Genomic DNA, 18,164 nt, shown 5'->3' on the forward strand with positions numbered 1-18,164 from the left:
TGTAACTTGTTTTTCTGTGTGTCAGCATATTGTCACAGAGGGCAAATCAAGTCCTTTTTTTAATCCTTTATTTCAAACTCATGTGCCTGATCACCATAAGGCTCCCCAATTTGAAATATTTTCTTAATCAGTTTGTAAAGTGATGCTTTGTCCCTTTTCAGTTAAATTTTCTCAAATCTAGGAAAAAAGCAAACACTCCTGCCTCCCTTCAGCTCTTATGTTTTCTCTGGGAATATTTATGTGTCAATTAGACTTAAATATTTTTGTAGTCTCATTATAGTAGTAATATATGATCTCGTTTTTTTTTAATGATGTAATACCTAAAGATTTAAAAAGTCCCCTGTGATCTATTTGGGCTCCCTAGTGGACTCCAGTGTTCTTGCCTAGAGAATCCAGGGACGGGGAAGCCTGGTGGGCTGCCATCGATGGGGTCGCACAGAGTCGGACACGACTGAAGCGACTTAGCAGCAGCAGCAGCAGTGATAACCATTGTTAAAATTTGTGTCTTCAGAAATTTTCTACTCATATGCAAACTAATTTTGTCTTTAGAGAATCTTCTTTTTTAAACAAATGGAATCATAATGAATATACATAATTTTTGCATTCCTCTTTAACTTTTTTTTCCCATATTAGTCATATGAATATGACTGTGCAGTATTACCTAGTTATTTTAAGCATTTCTTACTGATGAGTATTTTGGCTGTAATTTATTGGTCTTTAACGTGCCATCTATTTGGAAAATAAGTTCATCTAACCCATTCTGTCTGAACATACTATTTCAGGCACTTCCCTTGCTTTTCTCACTATTTCTCTCTATCGATGTTTTTGCCTATTTATATTGACAAAATTGTCAACTAATATACTTAGTTGATAATTATACATAAAATAGGAAAAAACATGTAGAACATATAATGATAATAATCACTGTAGTGTAAATCCCCACACGGGCGTGAAATTTGTTTTCTTTACTACTGAAATCCTAAGCACCTAAAACAGAGCCTGGCCCACAGTAGGTGTATTTAATAGATATTTATTGAATAAATTTATGAGCAAGTAACATCTGTTGAATGAAGCATTTTCTAAAGTGTATATTCATCCTAATATGAAAAGATGTTACATGAGAAAAAGATTTTGTGGCTTTGTAAATTAAAGCAGATTTGTTTTTTAAACATCTTAGAGAATTTCTTAGATTTTAATATGCCATATATTGTGCATACGTTAGTGGGGGGATATGTGTGCAGTATTTCTAAACTTACTTGACCAAGAAGCCCTATTTAGCAGAACTTTTCATAGGACTAATAACTTAACGTTGTGTACTTTGGGCAACCGTGATTTTACGTTGCTCCTTAAAGGTCAGTATTTCTTTATCATTATCTTTTTTGGGTCTGTGCTTCTAAAATTCATAGTATCGTAGATATCGAAGAGAATAATGAAGTAGTAAGGTATTTAGCCCACAAGGTAGAGGGAATACTTGTCCTTTTTTGATTACACATTAATTTCTCTTGCTTTAGAACTTAGTGGGTATTACAGTATTGATAGCATAATCATCATAAGAAATATAGGTTACTTGGAGTCATTTTTATATTTTATGACAGTTTCAGTTCAGTCGCTCAGTCGTGTCCGACTCTTTGCAACCCCACGCCAGGCCTCCCTGTCCATCACCAACTCCTGGAGTTCACCCAGACTCACGTCCATCGAGTCAGTGATACTATCCAGCCATCTCATCCTCTGTCGTCCCCTTCTCCTCCTGCCCCCAATCCCTCCCAGCATCAGAGTCTTTTCCAATGAGTCAACTCTTTACAGTTTAGTATCTTCAAAAAATGGAAATGATGTAGAATTATTTCTTCCTCTCTTTTTAAATCTATAAAAATGTTTATTTTACGTTTTTAAGATCTCATTTGCAGAGGGTGGACCATACTCCTGTATTTATACCTCATGAACATCTTTGTTCCATGTCAGCCTGTTTCTTGTTAGAAATAATTTACTTACTTTTGTAAATTCCTCTTCATCTCCATTTCTGTCTCCCCTGCCATTCCCTGTACATAAGTACACCTATAGGCAGCCTTTCTGATGTGTTTAATTCACATCTTTTTATTTGTTTGTGACATCTATTTATTTGTTTGTTATAAAACCTGTAGTATTTTATTTGTTTGTGACCTTATAAAATCTGTAGTATTTTAAGAACTTTATTGTGATATATTTTCCATAGAATAAAGGTCACCCGTTTCAAGTATATAATTTAGGAATTTTTAGTAAATTTAACAAGTTGTGAAACCATTATCATAAATCATTTTTAGAACATTTTCATCTTCCTAGTAAGAACCCTCATACCTAGTTATAATTAATCCCCATTTCCATCCCCCAGTTTCTGTATAAATTTGCCTCTTTTGAACATTTATATAAATAGAATCATATAATGTATGGTCTGTGTGTCTGGCTTCTTTCATTCTGTGTAATGTTTTTGAGGTTCACTGATGATGTAACATGTCAGGAGTTCCTTTATACTGCTGAAGAGCATTCCATTGCATGTATAAACCACATTTTATCCAGTAACCCGTTGGTGACATTTAGGGTGTTTCCAATTTTTGGCTATTACAAATAATTCACATAGAAGTTTTGTGTGGGCATACATTTTTATTTCTTTGGGGGGGTTGTTGTTGTTCAGTCACCCAGTCCGACTCTTTGTGACCCCATGGACTGCAGTGTGCCAGGCTTCCCTGTCCTTCACCATCTCCTGGACCTCACTCATACTCATGTTCATTGAGTTGGTGATGCCATCCAACCATCTCATCCTCTCTCGTCCCCTTCTCCTCCTGCCTTCAATCTTTCCCAGCATCAGGGTCTTTTCCAGTGAGTCAGTTCTTTGCATCAGGTGGCCAAAGGATGAGTTTCAGCTTCAGCATCAGCCCTTCCAATGAATATTTAGGACTGATTTCCTTTAGGATGGCCTGGATTGATCACTTAGCAGTCCAAGGGACTCTGAATAGTCTTCTCCAGCACCACAGTTCAAAAGCATCAGTTCTTCTGTGCTCAGCCTTCTTTATGGTCCAACTGTTATATCCATACGTGACTACTGGAAAAACCATATCTTTGACTAGATGGACCTTTGTCTCTGCTTTTGAATATGCTGTCTAAACTTGGCATAGCTAAGGGTTCAACTTCATTCTTTTACATGTGGACATCCAGTTATCCCAGAACCATTTATAGAAGAGACTGTTCTTTCTCCTTTGAGTAGTCTTGGCAGCCTTTAGAAAATCAATTATTCATACATGCATGGGTTTATTTCCAGACTTTCACGTCTATTCCATTGGTCTGTTTTTCTGTCTTTATGGTAAAATCACACTGTTTTGATTGTCATAACTTAATAAGTTGTGCAATCAGAAAGTATGAGTCTTCCTACTTATTTGTCAACATTTTTTGACCGTTCCTGAATCCCTCTCGGTTCTACAAGAATTTTAGGATCAACTTAGCCATTTCTGCAAAAACTTCTGTTTCTTTCTCATGTGAATATATTTTTTGAAAAAAACACACAACAGTTTTATCTTTTCCCTTTTCATTTTTATACTTCATTACCTTTTATTATATTGCTTTTAAGCATTATGGTAATAGTAGATATCTTGTCATGCTCATAGTCTTAAATAGAATGCAAGTAAACTTTCTCCAGAAGTTTACATGCATTTTCTGTAGCTTTGGGAAATAAAATATTTATGAAGTTAGGAAATTTTCTCTTAGTTACTAAGAATTATTATATAATTTTATTAAATGCATTTTCTGTATTTATGGAAATAATTGTATAGTTTTTTGCCTGTAGTATACTGATGTGATGAATTATATTATTAGGTGTATTTGATGTTGAGTCATCTTTTTATCCCTGGAATAAAACTTACCTAATCATGATTTTTTTAAAAAGCCAAATTAGATTTGATTATCCAAAATTACATTCAATGTTATAAAATTCATATTCATAAATTCTATGTTTTCTTGTTCTGTTCTCACCTGATTTTGGATCAAGGTCATACTGATCTCATCAAGTGAGTTTTTTTCTTTTTTTTCTGTTTTTTTTGAATAATTTGCCTCACATAGGAATTAATGGTTTTTGAATATTTATTAAAACTCCTATAACATTACCTAGGCCCAGGCTTTCTCCAAGAGGAATTTTTAAACTATCCTATCAGTTTCTGTGAAAAGAGAGTGAAAGTGAAGTCGCTCAATTGTGTCCGACTCTTTGCAACCCCATGGACTGTAGCCTACCACATTCCTCCGTCAATGGGATTTTCCAGGCCAGAGTACTGGAGCGGGTTGCCATTTCCTTCTCCAGGGGATATTCCCGACCCAGGGATCGAACCCAGGTCTCCCACATTGTAGGCAGATGCTTTACCACCTGAGCCACCAGGGAAGTCTTAAATCAAGATCTATTTCAAGAACCCATCCCTGGCTGCCTTTTGTATTTTTGCAGATTATATGTTGCAATAAAAATATAAAGTTACATTGATTAACATTTTTTATAATTTCAGAAGATTATAGAGCAGCTACCAAAAATAATGCACGAGGATATCACCAAAATAAATCAATGTAATTTGCCATAATAACAGAATGAAATAGCCATCTGATGCTTTACTAGATTCAGAAAAAAACTGGAAAACATTTAATCGTGTTAAAGTTAATAAACTTGAAATGGAAATGAGTGTCTGCAATAGGATAAATATCATCTACAAAAAGCTTACAGCTACACTTAATGCAAAGTATTGAATACTTTTGCCTCATGATTGGGAACAAGACAAGGCATGATCACGTTCATCATGCCTATTAAACATTGTACTGAAAGTACTAGCCATTATAATGAGGCAAAAAAGAGGAATAGAAGGCATATAGGATAAAAAGGAAGAAAAACAACTATTTGCCAGAGACATGTCATGTACATAGAAGACTGTATCTATACAATCTTACAAAGTAAGATTATATATATATATATATATTATATCTATCTATATAGATATATCTATCTGTATATTTTCTATATATATCTATACAATCTTACAAAGTAATCTATACAAAGTTACTCCAACTAATAAGTGAATTTGGGAAGGTTACAAACTACAAAGTCAATGTAAAAAGATCCATATTTTTATATACTAGTAACAGTCAACTGGAAATGGAATTTTAAAATTCTGTTTACTTAGCAACCAAAATAGAATATTGGAATAAATTTTTAGAAATACATAACCATAAAACATTGCAGTCACTGCAGATGGTGACTGCAGCCATGAAATTAGAAGACGCTTGCTCCTTGGGAGAAAAGCTATGACCAACTTAGACAGCATATTAAAAAGCACAGACATTACTTTGCCAACAAAGGTCCGTCTAGTCAAAGCTATGATTTTTCCAGTAGTCGTGTATGGATATGAGAGTTGGACCATAAAGAAAACTGAGCTCTGAAGAATTGATGCTTTTGAACTGTGGTGTTGGAGTAAACTCTTTTTTTTTTTTTTTTTTAATTTTATTGTAGTGGTTTGCCATACATTGACATGAATCCTCCACGGGTGTACATGTGTTCTCCATCCTAAACTCCCCTCCCACCTCTCTCCCCATCCCATCCCTCTGGGTCATCCCAGTGCACCAGCCCCGAGCACCCTGTCTCATGCTTTGAACCTGGACTGGAGATCTGTTTCACATATGATGTTATACATGTTTCACTGCCATTCTCCCAAATCATCCCACCCTCTCCCTCTCCCACAGAGTCCAAAAGACTGTTCTATACATCTGTGTCCCTTTTGCTGTCTCATGTATAGAGTCATCGTTACCATCTTTCTAAATTCCACGTATATGCATTAGTATACTGTATTGGTGTTTTTCTTTCTGGCTTACTTCACTCTGTATAATAGGCTCCAGTTTCATCCACCTCATTAGAACTGATTCAAATGAATTCTTTTTAATAGCTGAGTAATATTCCATTGTGTACATATACCACAGTTTTCTTATCCATTTTTCTGCTGATGGACATCTAGGTTGCTTCCATGTCCTGGCTTATAAACAGTGCAGCGATGAACATTGGGGTACACGTGTCTCTTTCAATTCTGGTTTCCTCAGTGTGTATGCCCAGCAGTGGGATTGCTGGGTCATATGGCAGTTCTATTTCCAGTTTTTTAAGGAATCTCCACACTGTTCTCCATAGTGGCTGTACTAGTTTGCATTCCCACCAACAGTATAAGAGGATTCCCTTTTCTCCACACCCTCTCCAGCATTTATTGCTTGTAGACTTCTGGATCGCAGCCATCCTGACTGGCGTGAAATGGTACCTCATAGTGGTTTTGATTTGCATTTCTCTGATAATGAGTGATGCTGAGCATCTTTTCATGTGTTTGTTAGCCATCTGTATGTCTTCTTTGGAGAAATGTCTGTTTAGTTTGTTGGCCCTTTTTTGATTGGGTCTTTTATTTTTCTGGAATTGAGCTGCAGGAGTTGCTTGTATATTTTTGAGATTAATTCTTTGTCAGTTGCTTCGTTTGCTATTTTTCTCCCATTCTGAAGGCTGTCTTTTCACCTTACTTAGTTTCCTTCGTTGTGCAAAAGCTTTTAAGTTTAATTAGGTCCCATTTGTTTATTTTTGCTTTTATTTCCAATACTCTGGGAGGTGGGTCATAGAAGATCCTGCTGTGATTTATGTCAGAGAGTGTTTTGCCTGTGTTTTTGTCTAGGAGTTTTATAGTTTCTGGTCTTATGTTTAGGTCTTTAAACCATTTTGAGTTTATTTTTGTGTATGGTGTTAGAAAGTGTTCTAGTTTCATTCTTTTACAAATGGTTGACCAGTTTTCCCAGCACCACTTGTTAAAGAGATTGTCTTTTCTCCATTGTATATTCTTGCCTCCTTTGTCGAAGATAAGGTGTCCATAGGTGCGTGGATTTATCTCTGGGCTTTCTATTTTGTTCCATTGATCTATATTTCTGTCTTTGGAGTGAAGTCTTGAGTGTCCCATGGACTGCAAGGAGATCAAACCAGCCAATCCTAAAGGAAATCAGTCCTGAATATTCATTGGAAGGATTGATGCTGAAGCTGAAGTTCCAATTCTTTGGCCACCTGATGCAAAGAGCTGACTTATTTGAAAAGGCCCTGATGCTGGGAAAGATCAAAGGCAGGAGGAGAAGGGGATGACCGAGAATGAGATGGTTGGATGGCATCACTGACTCAAAGGACATGAGTTTGATTGAGCAAGCTCCGGGAGCTGATGCTGGACAGGGAGGCCTGGTATGCTGCAGTCCATGGGGTCACAAGGAGTCTGACATGACTGAGCAACTGAACTGAACTGAGAAAAATTAACTCAGTATTGGACTGCAAAACTCAGTATTAAAATTCATTTTATTCTAAATTGATCTATAGACTTAATGCAGTCCCAATCCAAACACTTCAGACTCTGTGCGACCCCATAGACGGCAGCCCACCAGGCTCCCCCGCCCCTGGGATTCTCCAGGCAAGAACACTGGAGTGGGTTGCCATTTCCTTCTCCAGTGCATGAAAGTGAAAAGTGAAACTGAAGTCACTCAGTCGTATCCGACTCTTTGCGACCCCATGGACTGCAGCCTACCAGGCTCCTCCATCCAGGGGATTTTCCAGGCAAGAGTACTGGAGTGGGGTGCCATTGGAACTAGGATCCCACAAACCACATGGTGTAGCCACAAAATAATTAAGGTGAAAAGCCACAGTCTATCAGAAAATAGTCACAAAAATTCACAAAAATACATCTATGAAGAGGATTAGTATCTGTGTAATATAAAGGTATCTACAGCTGAAAAATGGGATGACAACCCAATAAAAAATGAGCCAGAGATTTTAACGTTTTTCAAAAGCAGATATGATAGTAACCACAAGTACATAGAAAAATGATCAACATTGTGAGTTGAGAAGGAAATGTGAGTTCAAACCACAGTAAATATCAATGTATATCCCCTGTAATGATTAAAATTAAAAAGACTGGGAGATGGGAGGGAAGTTCAAAAGGGAGAGGATATATGTATACCTATAGCTGATTCATGTTGAGGTTTGACAGAAAACAACAAAATTCTGTAAAGTAATTATCCTTCAATTAAAAAAAAAGACCGACAATACCAGAGGTCGGCGAGGATATGGAGCAATTTGAACTCTCATACGTTATTGGTAGAAATAGAAAATGATAGACCATTGGAGAAAACCTTCTGGAAGTTTTTATATCAAGCTGCTAATACACCTGCCCTATAACATAGCAGTTACTGTCCTGTGTACATACCCAAGAAAAGCGAAAGCATGTCCACAAAAAGGCTTATATGAGAATGTAAATAGCATCCCTACTTAAAGGCCCCCAAGCTGGAAATAGCCCAGGTGTCCATCAGTAAGAAAATATATAAATGAGGGACTTGGTAGTCCAGTGGCTACGACCCTGAGTTCCCAAGGCAGGGGGCCCAGGTTCAATCCCTGGTCAGGAAGCTAGTTCTCACATGCTGCAACTAAAGATCCTACATGCCTCAACTAAGACCCAGTGCAGCCAAATAAATAATAATACATTTAAAAAATATGTAAATGAGCTGTGATATATTCTTTTGATGGAATACTATTCAGCAATCAAAAGGAACATGAATAAATTTCAAACATGTTAAATGAAAGAAGCCTCAAAAAAGAGTTCATTACTGTATCATTTCATTTATCTGAAATCCTAGAAGAGTTACAGCTAATCTATGATGGGAAAAAAAATTTAATACTGTTTGCCACTGGAGTTGGGGATGACTGGAAAGAGGTGTGAAGGAACTTTCTAGAGTGACGGTAACGTTCTGTATCTTTATGTACGTTGGGGCTACACAAGTTTCTGTATCTTTGAGAATTTATCAGATGGTACACTTATGATTTGTACATTTTGTTGTAAGTTTTGCCTCAAAAGAAAACGGAGGTCTGAAACAATGAAGCACTCGAGTTAAATTCTTTCAGCTTTTCTCTGTGTTTGAAAATTTTCATGAGATATTGAAAAGTCTCAGGAGATGAAACCAGAGTATCTTTTTTTTTCAGTAGAATGCGTTAGTTTTTTTGGTTTATGAAGCAGAGGCATGTAGTAGAGCTGGAAGTCCAAGATCCTGGACTTACTGGCTCTGGGGTGTTGGGATCTTAATGATCTGTGCCTCAGTTTCCTCTGAAATAATCAAAATCACAGTTGTAGGGATATGTGAGTTTGGATGGATAGATGGGGTCAGTGCTTGCCACATGTTAAGTTCTAAATGTGTTAATTACTAACCAAGCACAATTGAAATATACATTTAATTTTAAGAAGTGTTTTTCTTGATGCTGCTTTACATTTTCAAGTGTCACCTTCTTTTAAAATATTTTATAGTTGAGTTCAATACCCGTTTTGGTAGAGGCATGATGAAGGCGAGTGGGTAAGAGGAGAGTAGGGGAATGGATGGATAGAGAAGTGAAAAGGACTAAGTTTTATGCATTTTAATAACAAGATCACCGTGTACTTGATAAGCCTTTTTTCTTAAGCTTTTTTTAAAGTATTTATGTTGCACGTTTCCTTTTTTATTTTACATACAAAACCACTCAGTTTTTTAAATATATAATAAGTTCACACATAGAATAAATAAAGCACATGTTTTCTATATGTTCTATTGTAAATAGATGCATTGTATAAAACTTGTATTAATTTCTATAGATTGACCTAGAAGCTGAGATGGTGAGCACTGTGGCTGGCATTGGAATTCAAGGTACAGATAAAGAAGGTGGAGCTAAAGGAGATGAACAGCCCATTAGTTCCCCTTGGGATGTAGTTTTTGGAAGGTCAGGTATGTAAACTTGATATTAAATAAGTAAATTTTGCTGAGTTAAAGTAAGATTTTTAAAATATTACAGGAACATTCATTTGGATTAATCATTACTAGTTATTTTATGCTTTTATATCCATGACTTGGGATTTGTTAATTGCATAAAAGCAAAGCTACCAATAACATATAGAAGGTAGGATAACTATATAATTATATATAACATGTGACATTACATGCATGTTTTATATACACGATAGATTATATATTTCTCTCATGTTAAAGAATTTCATTTTAGTTGCAGTTTTCGATTAAGATAGTTCTGAATATTCTTAAATTGGAAGGATTATAGTTTCAAAATTTCAAAAGGTTATTCATGCAGTATACTGTTTAACAGTGTCCTTTTTATTTACTGCCATGTGAAAAACAAATCAAGAAATGACTGGGGATTTTTTTTAGATTATTAAAATTTTAATTTAAAAATTATAGCTTATTTTGAGTAGTTTAAAAAAATAATAATACTTATATATAATGGAATATTCCTCAGTCATAGAAAAGAGTGAAATCTCGCCATTTGTGACAACATAGACGGACCTAGAAGGTGTTATACTACATGAATGTATCAGAGAAAGACACACACTGTCTAATTTCGCCTATAATCAGAATTTATATTGTTTAGAAACAGGGTGTACTTTACCAGATGTTTTACTATGTTGGATTCATTTAGTAGAGTACTTGCATATTTTTCTAGGCTAAAAATTTTTCGGTCCTGCTTTATGGCATGGAATTTCTGGTTGTTTATCTCATATTGAGAGTGTACCTAAATTGCTTTCCAAGGAAAATATTGGCTCTGTTGACAAGTACTCCCTCAGCTTCCAACTGGAGTGATGTGCTGAGGCTTATATCTTTATTAGGCTCAGTTTTTAGAAAGGAAATGAGTGCTACCTTAGCTCAGTAGATCATTAAAAGCACGCGTGCATGCTAAGTTGCTTCAGTCATGTCCAACTCTGTACGACACTATGAGTGCAGCCTGCCAGGCTCCTCTGTTCGTGGAATTCTCCAGGCAAGAATACTAGTGAGGTTTGCCGTGTGCCCTCCTCCAGGGGATCTTCCTGACCAAGGGATCAAACCCACATCTCTTGCATCCCCTGCATTGGCAGGCAGTTTCTTTACCTCTAGTGCCACCTGGGAAACACCATTAAAAGCATGTGGCTCTGCATTTAACTTAACAGTTAAAGAGATGGGAATACCAGACCAACCTTACCTGTCTCCTGAGAAATATGTATGCAGGTCAAGAAGCAAGTGAGGACTGGACATGGAACAATGGACTGGTTCCAAATTGGGAAAGGAGTATGTCAAGGCTGTATATTATCACCCTGCTTATTTAACGTATATGCAGAGTACATCATGCGAAATGCCGAACTGGAATCAAGATTGCTAGGAGAAACATCAATAACCTCAGATACGTAGATGATACTACCCTTATGGCAGAAAACAAAGAAGAACTAAAGAGCCTATTAATGATGAAAGTGAAAGAGGAGAGTGAAAAAGTTCGCTTAAAACTCAACATTCAAAAAACTAAGATCGTGGCATCCAGTCTGATCAGTTCATGGCGAATAGCTGGGGAAACAATGGAAACAGTGAGAGACTTTATATTTTGGGGCTCCAAAATCACTGCCGATGGTGATTGCAGCCATGAAATTCAAAGATGCTTGCTCCTTAGAAGAGAAGCTATGACCAACCTAGGCAGCATATTAAAAAGCAGAGACATTACTTTGCCAACAAAGGTCCGTCTAGTCAAAGCTATGGTTTTTCCAGTAGTCACGTGTGGATGTTAGAGTTGGACTGTAAAAAAAACTGAGCACCAAAGAACTGATGCTTTTGAACTGTGGTGTTGGAGGAAACTCTTGAGAGTCCCTTGGACTACAAGGAGATCAAACCAGTCAATCCTAAAGGAAATCAGTCCTGAGTATTCATTGGAAGGACTGATGCTGAAGCTGAAGCTCCAGTCCTTTGACCACCTAATGTGAAGAACTGACTCATTGGGAAAGACCCTGATGTTGGGAAAGATCAAAGGCAGGAGGAGACGACAGAGGATGAGATGGTTGGATGGCATCACTGACTCGATGGACATGAGTTTGAGCAAACTCTGGGGGCTGATGATGGACGGGGAAGTCTGGCGTGCTGCAGTCCATGGGTCGCAAAGAGTCAGACACAGTTGAGCGACTGAACTGAGCTGAACTTAAAATCACTTCCCTTCCAGATACTTGGCAAGAGGAATAATCTTGAATTTAAATAACCTTAAATAAGCTCAGCACCTTTCAAATGCTAACAGTAAATGGTTTTCAAATACTGTAGGAATGTCCTGTAATCACAATGGCTACAAGAGTTTTCTTTTTTTTTAAACCACAAGAGTTTTTAACCTTGTCTTAATATACCCAAGGCATTTGTGGTTAGACTTTGTGAAGTACTTAAATTTCCCAGAAATTCTACTTAAGGTTTGGGGGGAATTGGTCAGATTCTCATCAGAGTTTCAAAGTGGTATGTTACCCAAAATCATTTTTAGAACCACTGCTTTAAATCACTCTGAAATATAATCCTGGATTAATGTATTTTGTCAGGGTATGGGGAAATTGGATCATAGACTACTTCCTCTCCTTACAATTGTTTTTACTAAACTATATTTTGGCATCATATCATTCATTTAAAAATATTTTAACATATCAATGTATCTTACATTCATTTTTATTTATATGTTTCATATTTATATTTCATCAAAACACAGTCCTATGGGACTGTTAACTGTTTTTACTGTAAGGGCTTGCTGCTAATTTTAGTTACTATCTTAATCTCTCTGAACATCTACTAGAGAATTTCTTTTCTGTGTTATAGATAATTATACTTTTTTCTCAGTATCAAGTTTATTTTTAAGTTCCTGGATGATTTAAATATCGTGTTTGCATTGTTATATTAATTTCTGGGAAACTTAGATTTGTCTTTAGCAAAGTATAATGGAAACATGACATTCATATTTTAATATTAGTATGGCTGCATCTTTTTTTTCTTCTCTCTTTACCTATTGCTTCAATTTTATTATTTTATATTTATTTATCTTACTAGGGTTTCTTTCTTTGTGAACTACCTAAATACTTTGTAAAATAAAAGTGGAAGTGAATAAATCCAGTAGAATCCTTTATTGAAGTGATTGGCTATGATAAGCGATCCATAAAGGAAAAAAATTGTTAGATCTGAGAATCGTAAAACTAAAAATGCTTTAAGAACTATAAATATACATTGTGTCCCCTGACAGTCTTTATTATGTATTATTTTGGTGTCCTTAAACCATGATGAGTTTTTTTTAAACACCTGCAAAATAAACTGAGGGCTGAAATTTTTTAAAGCTATTCTTTCCAGTTATCTTTCCACATCTAGTTCACTAATAATTTGACTTAGCTACTTGCCTTTATTGAGTCTTTCCAAAGTATTAACTTTGTTTTCAGAGAAATAGCTTCCCTTTTGCATTCATGTTGAATTGATTCATATACATTTAAGTTATATAATTGTAGAACTGGTTTAAGCAAATGTGGGATTAAATGCAGTTTGACAGGGATTGTGGTTAAGAAGAATTGTTTTTGTAAACAATTAAATTCTTTAATACTTTAAAAATTATATAGAATATTTCTGAAATTCTACCATATTTAGGAGTATGAAAGAGGGTGGAATTATCAGAAGGAAAACATGAAAAATAGGTTGTATTTATTGTAATATCTTCATATATTAAGCTGTTGTGCAGTGCAAACAAGAGCCCACAGCCATACCTAGTAGCAAAGATGAGTATTAGGAAATCTGTTGAGCATAAAAATGTTCCGTTTTTGTAGAATGTTCAGTAGCAAGCAAGACTAATTATACAATGAGAGAGCCGTTCAAACATGGTAATTTTTAAAAACTGAAGAATATAATAAAAAAACATTTTTAGACTGGTAGAGAGGAGGATGATATATTCATAAAGGGATGCAGGAGGTTTTCAAATAATACTGCCTTTTGTTGAGCTGGTGGTATGCACATGGATATTTATTTACTGTTTAATCTTTATAATGAACACTTATCTATTCATATGCATATTTAAAGAAAAAGTAAATCTTAAAAGGAAATAAAATAGGTCAGAGAATGGAAAATAAAAGATAAATATACAGTTGAATATATACTCCCCGAAGAGACTCAGATAATGAACAGCACACTTAAAGAAGACATTAAGGAAAGGGATTTGAAATACCTCTGATTATTTTAAATATATATGTAATATGTAAATGTGTGTGTTTGTATTTTAACTAGTACCTGAATATTTAACCCAATTATGCTGTTACAGTGATAAAAGCATGAAAATAATTAACATTTATGCCAAAGTTTTTTCATCTTTATTTTTGATTATCACTCTAAATATGGTCAGAACTTTGTCATCCACTAAATAATTAAAAATAACTCCAATAAAATCATTTTTCAGCAGAAACATTGCCATGTTTCTAATGTGCATATTAAATCTGTGCTGATTCTTACTCATACAAGACAATAACCCAGGAATTATTTTTTATTGTAAAAAAATTTTTTTTCAGTATCCCCTGCTAGTCTCTAAGTAATTCAGACTTTACCTGATTTTAAATCATTTAAGGAAAGATAGTATGCCTGAATCCCATTAACCTTCCTTGGCCCTTTAATCAGCATTTCCCTAGATAGAAATTTAGCTGTACTTATTTGACCTTTAATGATTGAAATCCAACTATTTAGTATGCTTGTCTGGTAATTTACAGCTTAGATAATATGCATCTCTCACTTCCATTATTATGCTCTGAAATAACATTTATCTTCTAATCAGGTGAAACAGAATTTTTTTTTGAGGAATAAATCTTATATAATGTGACTAATGTGTTTTTATTTTAATAAAATAAAACAGTTGTATTTTTGTATCTGAATATTATCACATTGACTTGGTGTTTATAAAGCACAAGCTCCCTTCTGCAGTTCCTTCATTCTGATCATAACACTGATAATCTGGATTTGGCCTCACTGCTATGTGCTGCTGTGTTAGTCACTCAGTCCTGTCCAACTCTTTGTGACCCCAAGGGCTGTAGCCTGCCAGGCTCCTCTGTCAATAGAATTCTGCAGGCAAGAATACTGGCTGCTGCTGCTGCTAAGTTGCTTCAGTCATGTCCGACTCTGTGTGACCCCATAGACAGCAGCCCACCAGGCTCCCCCATCCCTGGGATTCCCCAGACAAGAACACTGGAGTGGGTTGCCATTTACTTCTCCAATGCATGAAAGTGAAAAGTGAAAGTGAAGTTGCTCAGTTGTGTCCGACTCTTTGCAACCCATGGACTGCAGCCTACCAGGCTCCTCCATCCATGGGACTTTCCAGGCAAGAGTGGGGTGCCATTGCTTTCTCCAAGAATACTGGAGTGTGTAGCCATTCCCTTCTCCCTGGAATCTTCCCAACCCAGTCATCGAACCTGGGTCTTCTGCATTACAGACAGATTCTTTACCATCTGAGCCACCAGGGAGTTGAACTCACTAAAATATTATTATTCCAGGTTTAGCTGTGTGAATACCAACAAATTATTTAACCCCTTTGAATTTCAGTTTTTTATAAAATAGAGATGATAATAACAAGACTTGCTAATGTTGTCAAATTAAACGAAATAGTCCATGTAAAGGGCTTATTCTTAGCTCAGTGCCTTAAACTAGGAAGTGTTCTGAATGGTTATCCTTTTCATCACCACACCCCCCATCATTATCCTCATCAGTTGATATGTAGAATCATGTCAACTCCTGAATCCCAATCTGACACAGCCTCTGCTTCTGCACTCTTTTTCATACCCCTAGCTTCTAAAGGAAATAAGTACACAGAGACCAAGAACAAACAGGCTCACACTAATACTACTTTGAGGCTTTGGCCTCAACCCTAGATGAGCTAGTCTGGCCTGTTTGGAGAAGTTGGACACCTGATTTGATCTTTCACTTGTGTAGAAACCAGAGAGTTCTTTGGCCAAGTTAGGCTTTAAACTCATGTCATCTTCTAATGATTACAGTTTTATTTCCAATCTTTATGCTTTTTGCTTCTTTTTCTTACTTGTATGAATTAGGACCTTCATATGATGCTAAATAAGTGTTGATAGCAGATCTCCTTGTCTCATTTCTATTCACGGGGAATGTCTTAGCTCGGGCTGCCATAACAAAATGCCACAGACTGGGTGGCTTAAACAACAGAATTTTATTTTCTCACAGTTCTGGAGGCTAGAAATCCAAAGTCAAGGTGCCAGCACGATTGGTTTCTGGTGAGAGCTCTCTTCTGGCTTATAGAAGGTCACCTCTAAGCTTTGTCTTCACGTGGCAGGGGCAAAATAAAATAAGAATATAATAATGAAGAACTTTTGATCTAGTTTTAAAGTGATTAAGCAGAGACTGAGTCCCCAGAGCATATGGATGCCGTTGTCACTTTTAATACAGTTTTTGTTTATAAAAGTATTTGACTATGAAAAATTAAAATAAACTCTCTTCCTTTAGATTTCTATGATAGCAATTAACAGAGAAAGCAGCAACATGTTAAATAGAATTTTCTGTTGGATTATCTGGGTTCAGATTCCAGTTCCTTCATTTACTAGCTCTGTGATCCTGTCAAGTCACATGACCTCTCTGAGCCTCAGTTTCCTCTGTAAAGGGCCACCTGTCTTCCAGGGCTTTTGAGAAGATTTGGGTAGTGTTCTCTATAACGTGCTTGGCATACAGCACCACAATTTGTTGATCATCACCTTATTTTTGTTGCTGTGAAATACACTTGAAAATAATACAGGTTAATGAAGAAAAATTTCTTCTGGACACAACAACTTAAAGAAAGTAAAAAAAATAATCTTACCAAGATATTTCTTTTAGCATAAGATACATCTGACCAAATTATTTTAGTGAAAATATCTCAACTACATGTAAAAGTAGACTCAGAATTCAGTTTAAATTAAAATAATTAAAAATTTTAACAATAGAATTAATTTTTGAAATGGAGCCTTGTCACATTGTAATAAGTTGCAATATCAGTCTTAAAAAACAATTATTTATTAATTTTAGAAAACAAGTATAATACATTGTACTCCTAGCTTTATTACATGTCAACTATATCTTTTTGAGAAAGGTTCAGAGCAATTAAACAGTAGGTTTTTAAATAGCAGTAGTGATGTGAGTCTAAGCCTAAAAGCTAATATGTAGTGGAAATATACATTTCTTAAACTATTAAAAGGTACAATTCTTCCATGAGAAATTGTTCAAAGAACTATTCCTGTATTCTTGAAGCGTGTAATTTAGGTTCTTGACTGCCAAAGTTTCTTTGGAGTGCGTGCATCAAGCCATTTCTTGTCACATAAAATAAGAAATCAAATGTTTAAAAACATCATGCCCAGAGATGTAGAGGGACATTTTGCTACTGAGAATACTTTGGATTTCTGTGAATGTATATTTTTATTTTTAAGTCTAAAGAAGTAAACCTTTCACAAGGAAAATGGAAAAATTTCCAGAATGACTTAAAACATTGCAAATGTTTTTACTTCCTTCTATCAGATGATTTGTAAACATACTATTGTCTCCCTTAATTTAAATTTCTGAAACAACTGGGGGTGTTTGTTAATCAGATACATATATGATAATTACTGTTTCTTTTCATAAAGGTCCAGAGGTCCAAAGAGATAACATTCTGTGGATAGCCATGGCAGGGACTCATCAGATATGGGCACTCTTACTGGACTGTGGCAGATTACCAAAGAAAAAGTAAGTGGTAACGTCTCTCTCTGGGTAAACATGGAGTTCACAGAATTCCTTTTCCGAAAGTCTCCATCCTTGTAACACCCCCTGTACTGGACAGGATATGCGGGGCTATGCTGCCATAATGAACGGCTCTGGTTCTTGGTGGCTTAAGACAAGGTTTGTTTGCAGGGGGAGCACTACTCTGCCACCCAAGCTGATGCAGCAGCCGCCATCTGGAGCTTTGCCAGTTGTCTTGGCAGAGAGAGAGAGGTGGTGAGGTGTTCACTGGCTCTGAAAACTTTTCCTCAGAAGTAACATATCACTTCTACTTACGTTTCATCAGCCCAAGTATGTCTTAGGACCACACCCAACCTTGAGTAGCTTAGGAAGAGCAGTTTCATCAGGCATTCACGAAGAGAACTGGAAACATCTTTTAACACATATTTCTAATATCCCTGATCAATTCAGATATTTGAAGACTGCATGGAAGAATGGTGAACAGCTCCGGTTTTGTTGTCAGGCCTGAAATTGAGCCTGGCTCTGCCACTGTTTATCTACATGAGCTTAGGAGAGTCACTTTAACTTTCTAAGCCTCAGTTTTCCTTATTTTT

The 18,164-nt window shown here is 36.0% G+C and overlaps 1 protein-coding gene across 2 annotated transcripts in view; it reads left to right on the forward strand.

Annotated features, from left to right (window-relative positions):
* Positions 1-18,164, forward strand: part of NHLRC2 (NHL repeat containing 2) — a 61,405-nt gene that overhangs the window by 23,945 nt on the left and 19,296 nt on the right. For both annotated transcript variants that reach the window (XR_011564296.1, XM_019988639.2), the window contains exons 5-6: positions 9,669-9,798; positions 17,478-17,577. Coding sequence is in view for 1 of the 2 variants with exons in the window: in XM_019988639.2 (XP_019844198.1) it covers positions 9,669-9,798; positions 17,478-17,577 (230 nt within the window). In the remaining variant the exon portion in view is untranslated. The remainder of the gene's footprint in view (positions 1-9,668; positions 9,799-17,477; positions 17,578-18,164) is intronic.

This window comes from Bos indicus, chromosome 26 (assembly GCF_029378745.1).
Source record: "Bos indicus isolate NIAB-ARS_2022 breed Sahiwal x Tharparkar chromosome 26, NIAB-ARS_B.indTharparkar_mat_pri_1.0, whole genome shotgun sequence".
NCBI classification, from domain to species: Eukaryota; Metazoa; Chordata; class Mammalia; order Artiodactyla; family Bovidae; genus Bos; species Bos indicus.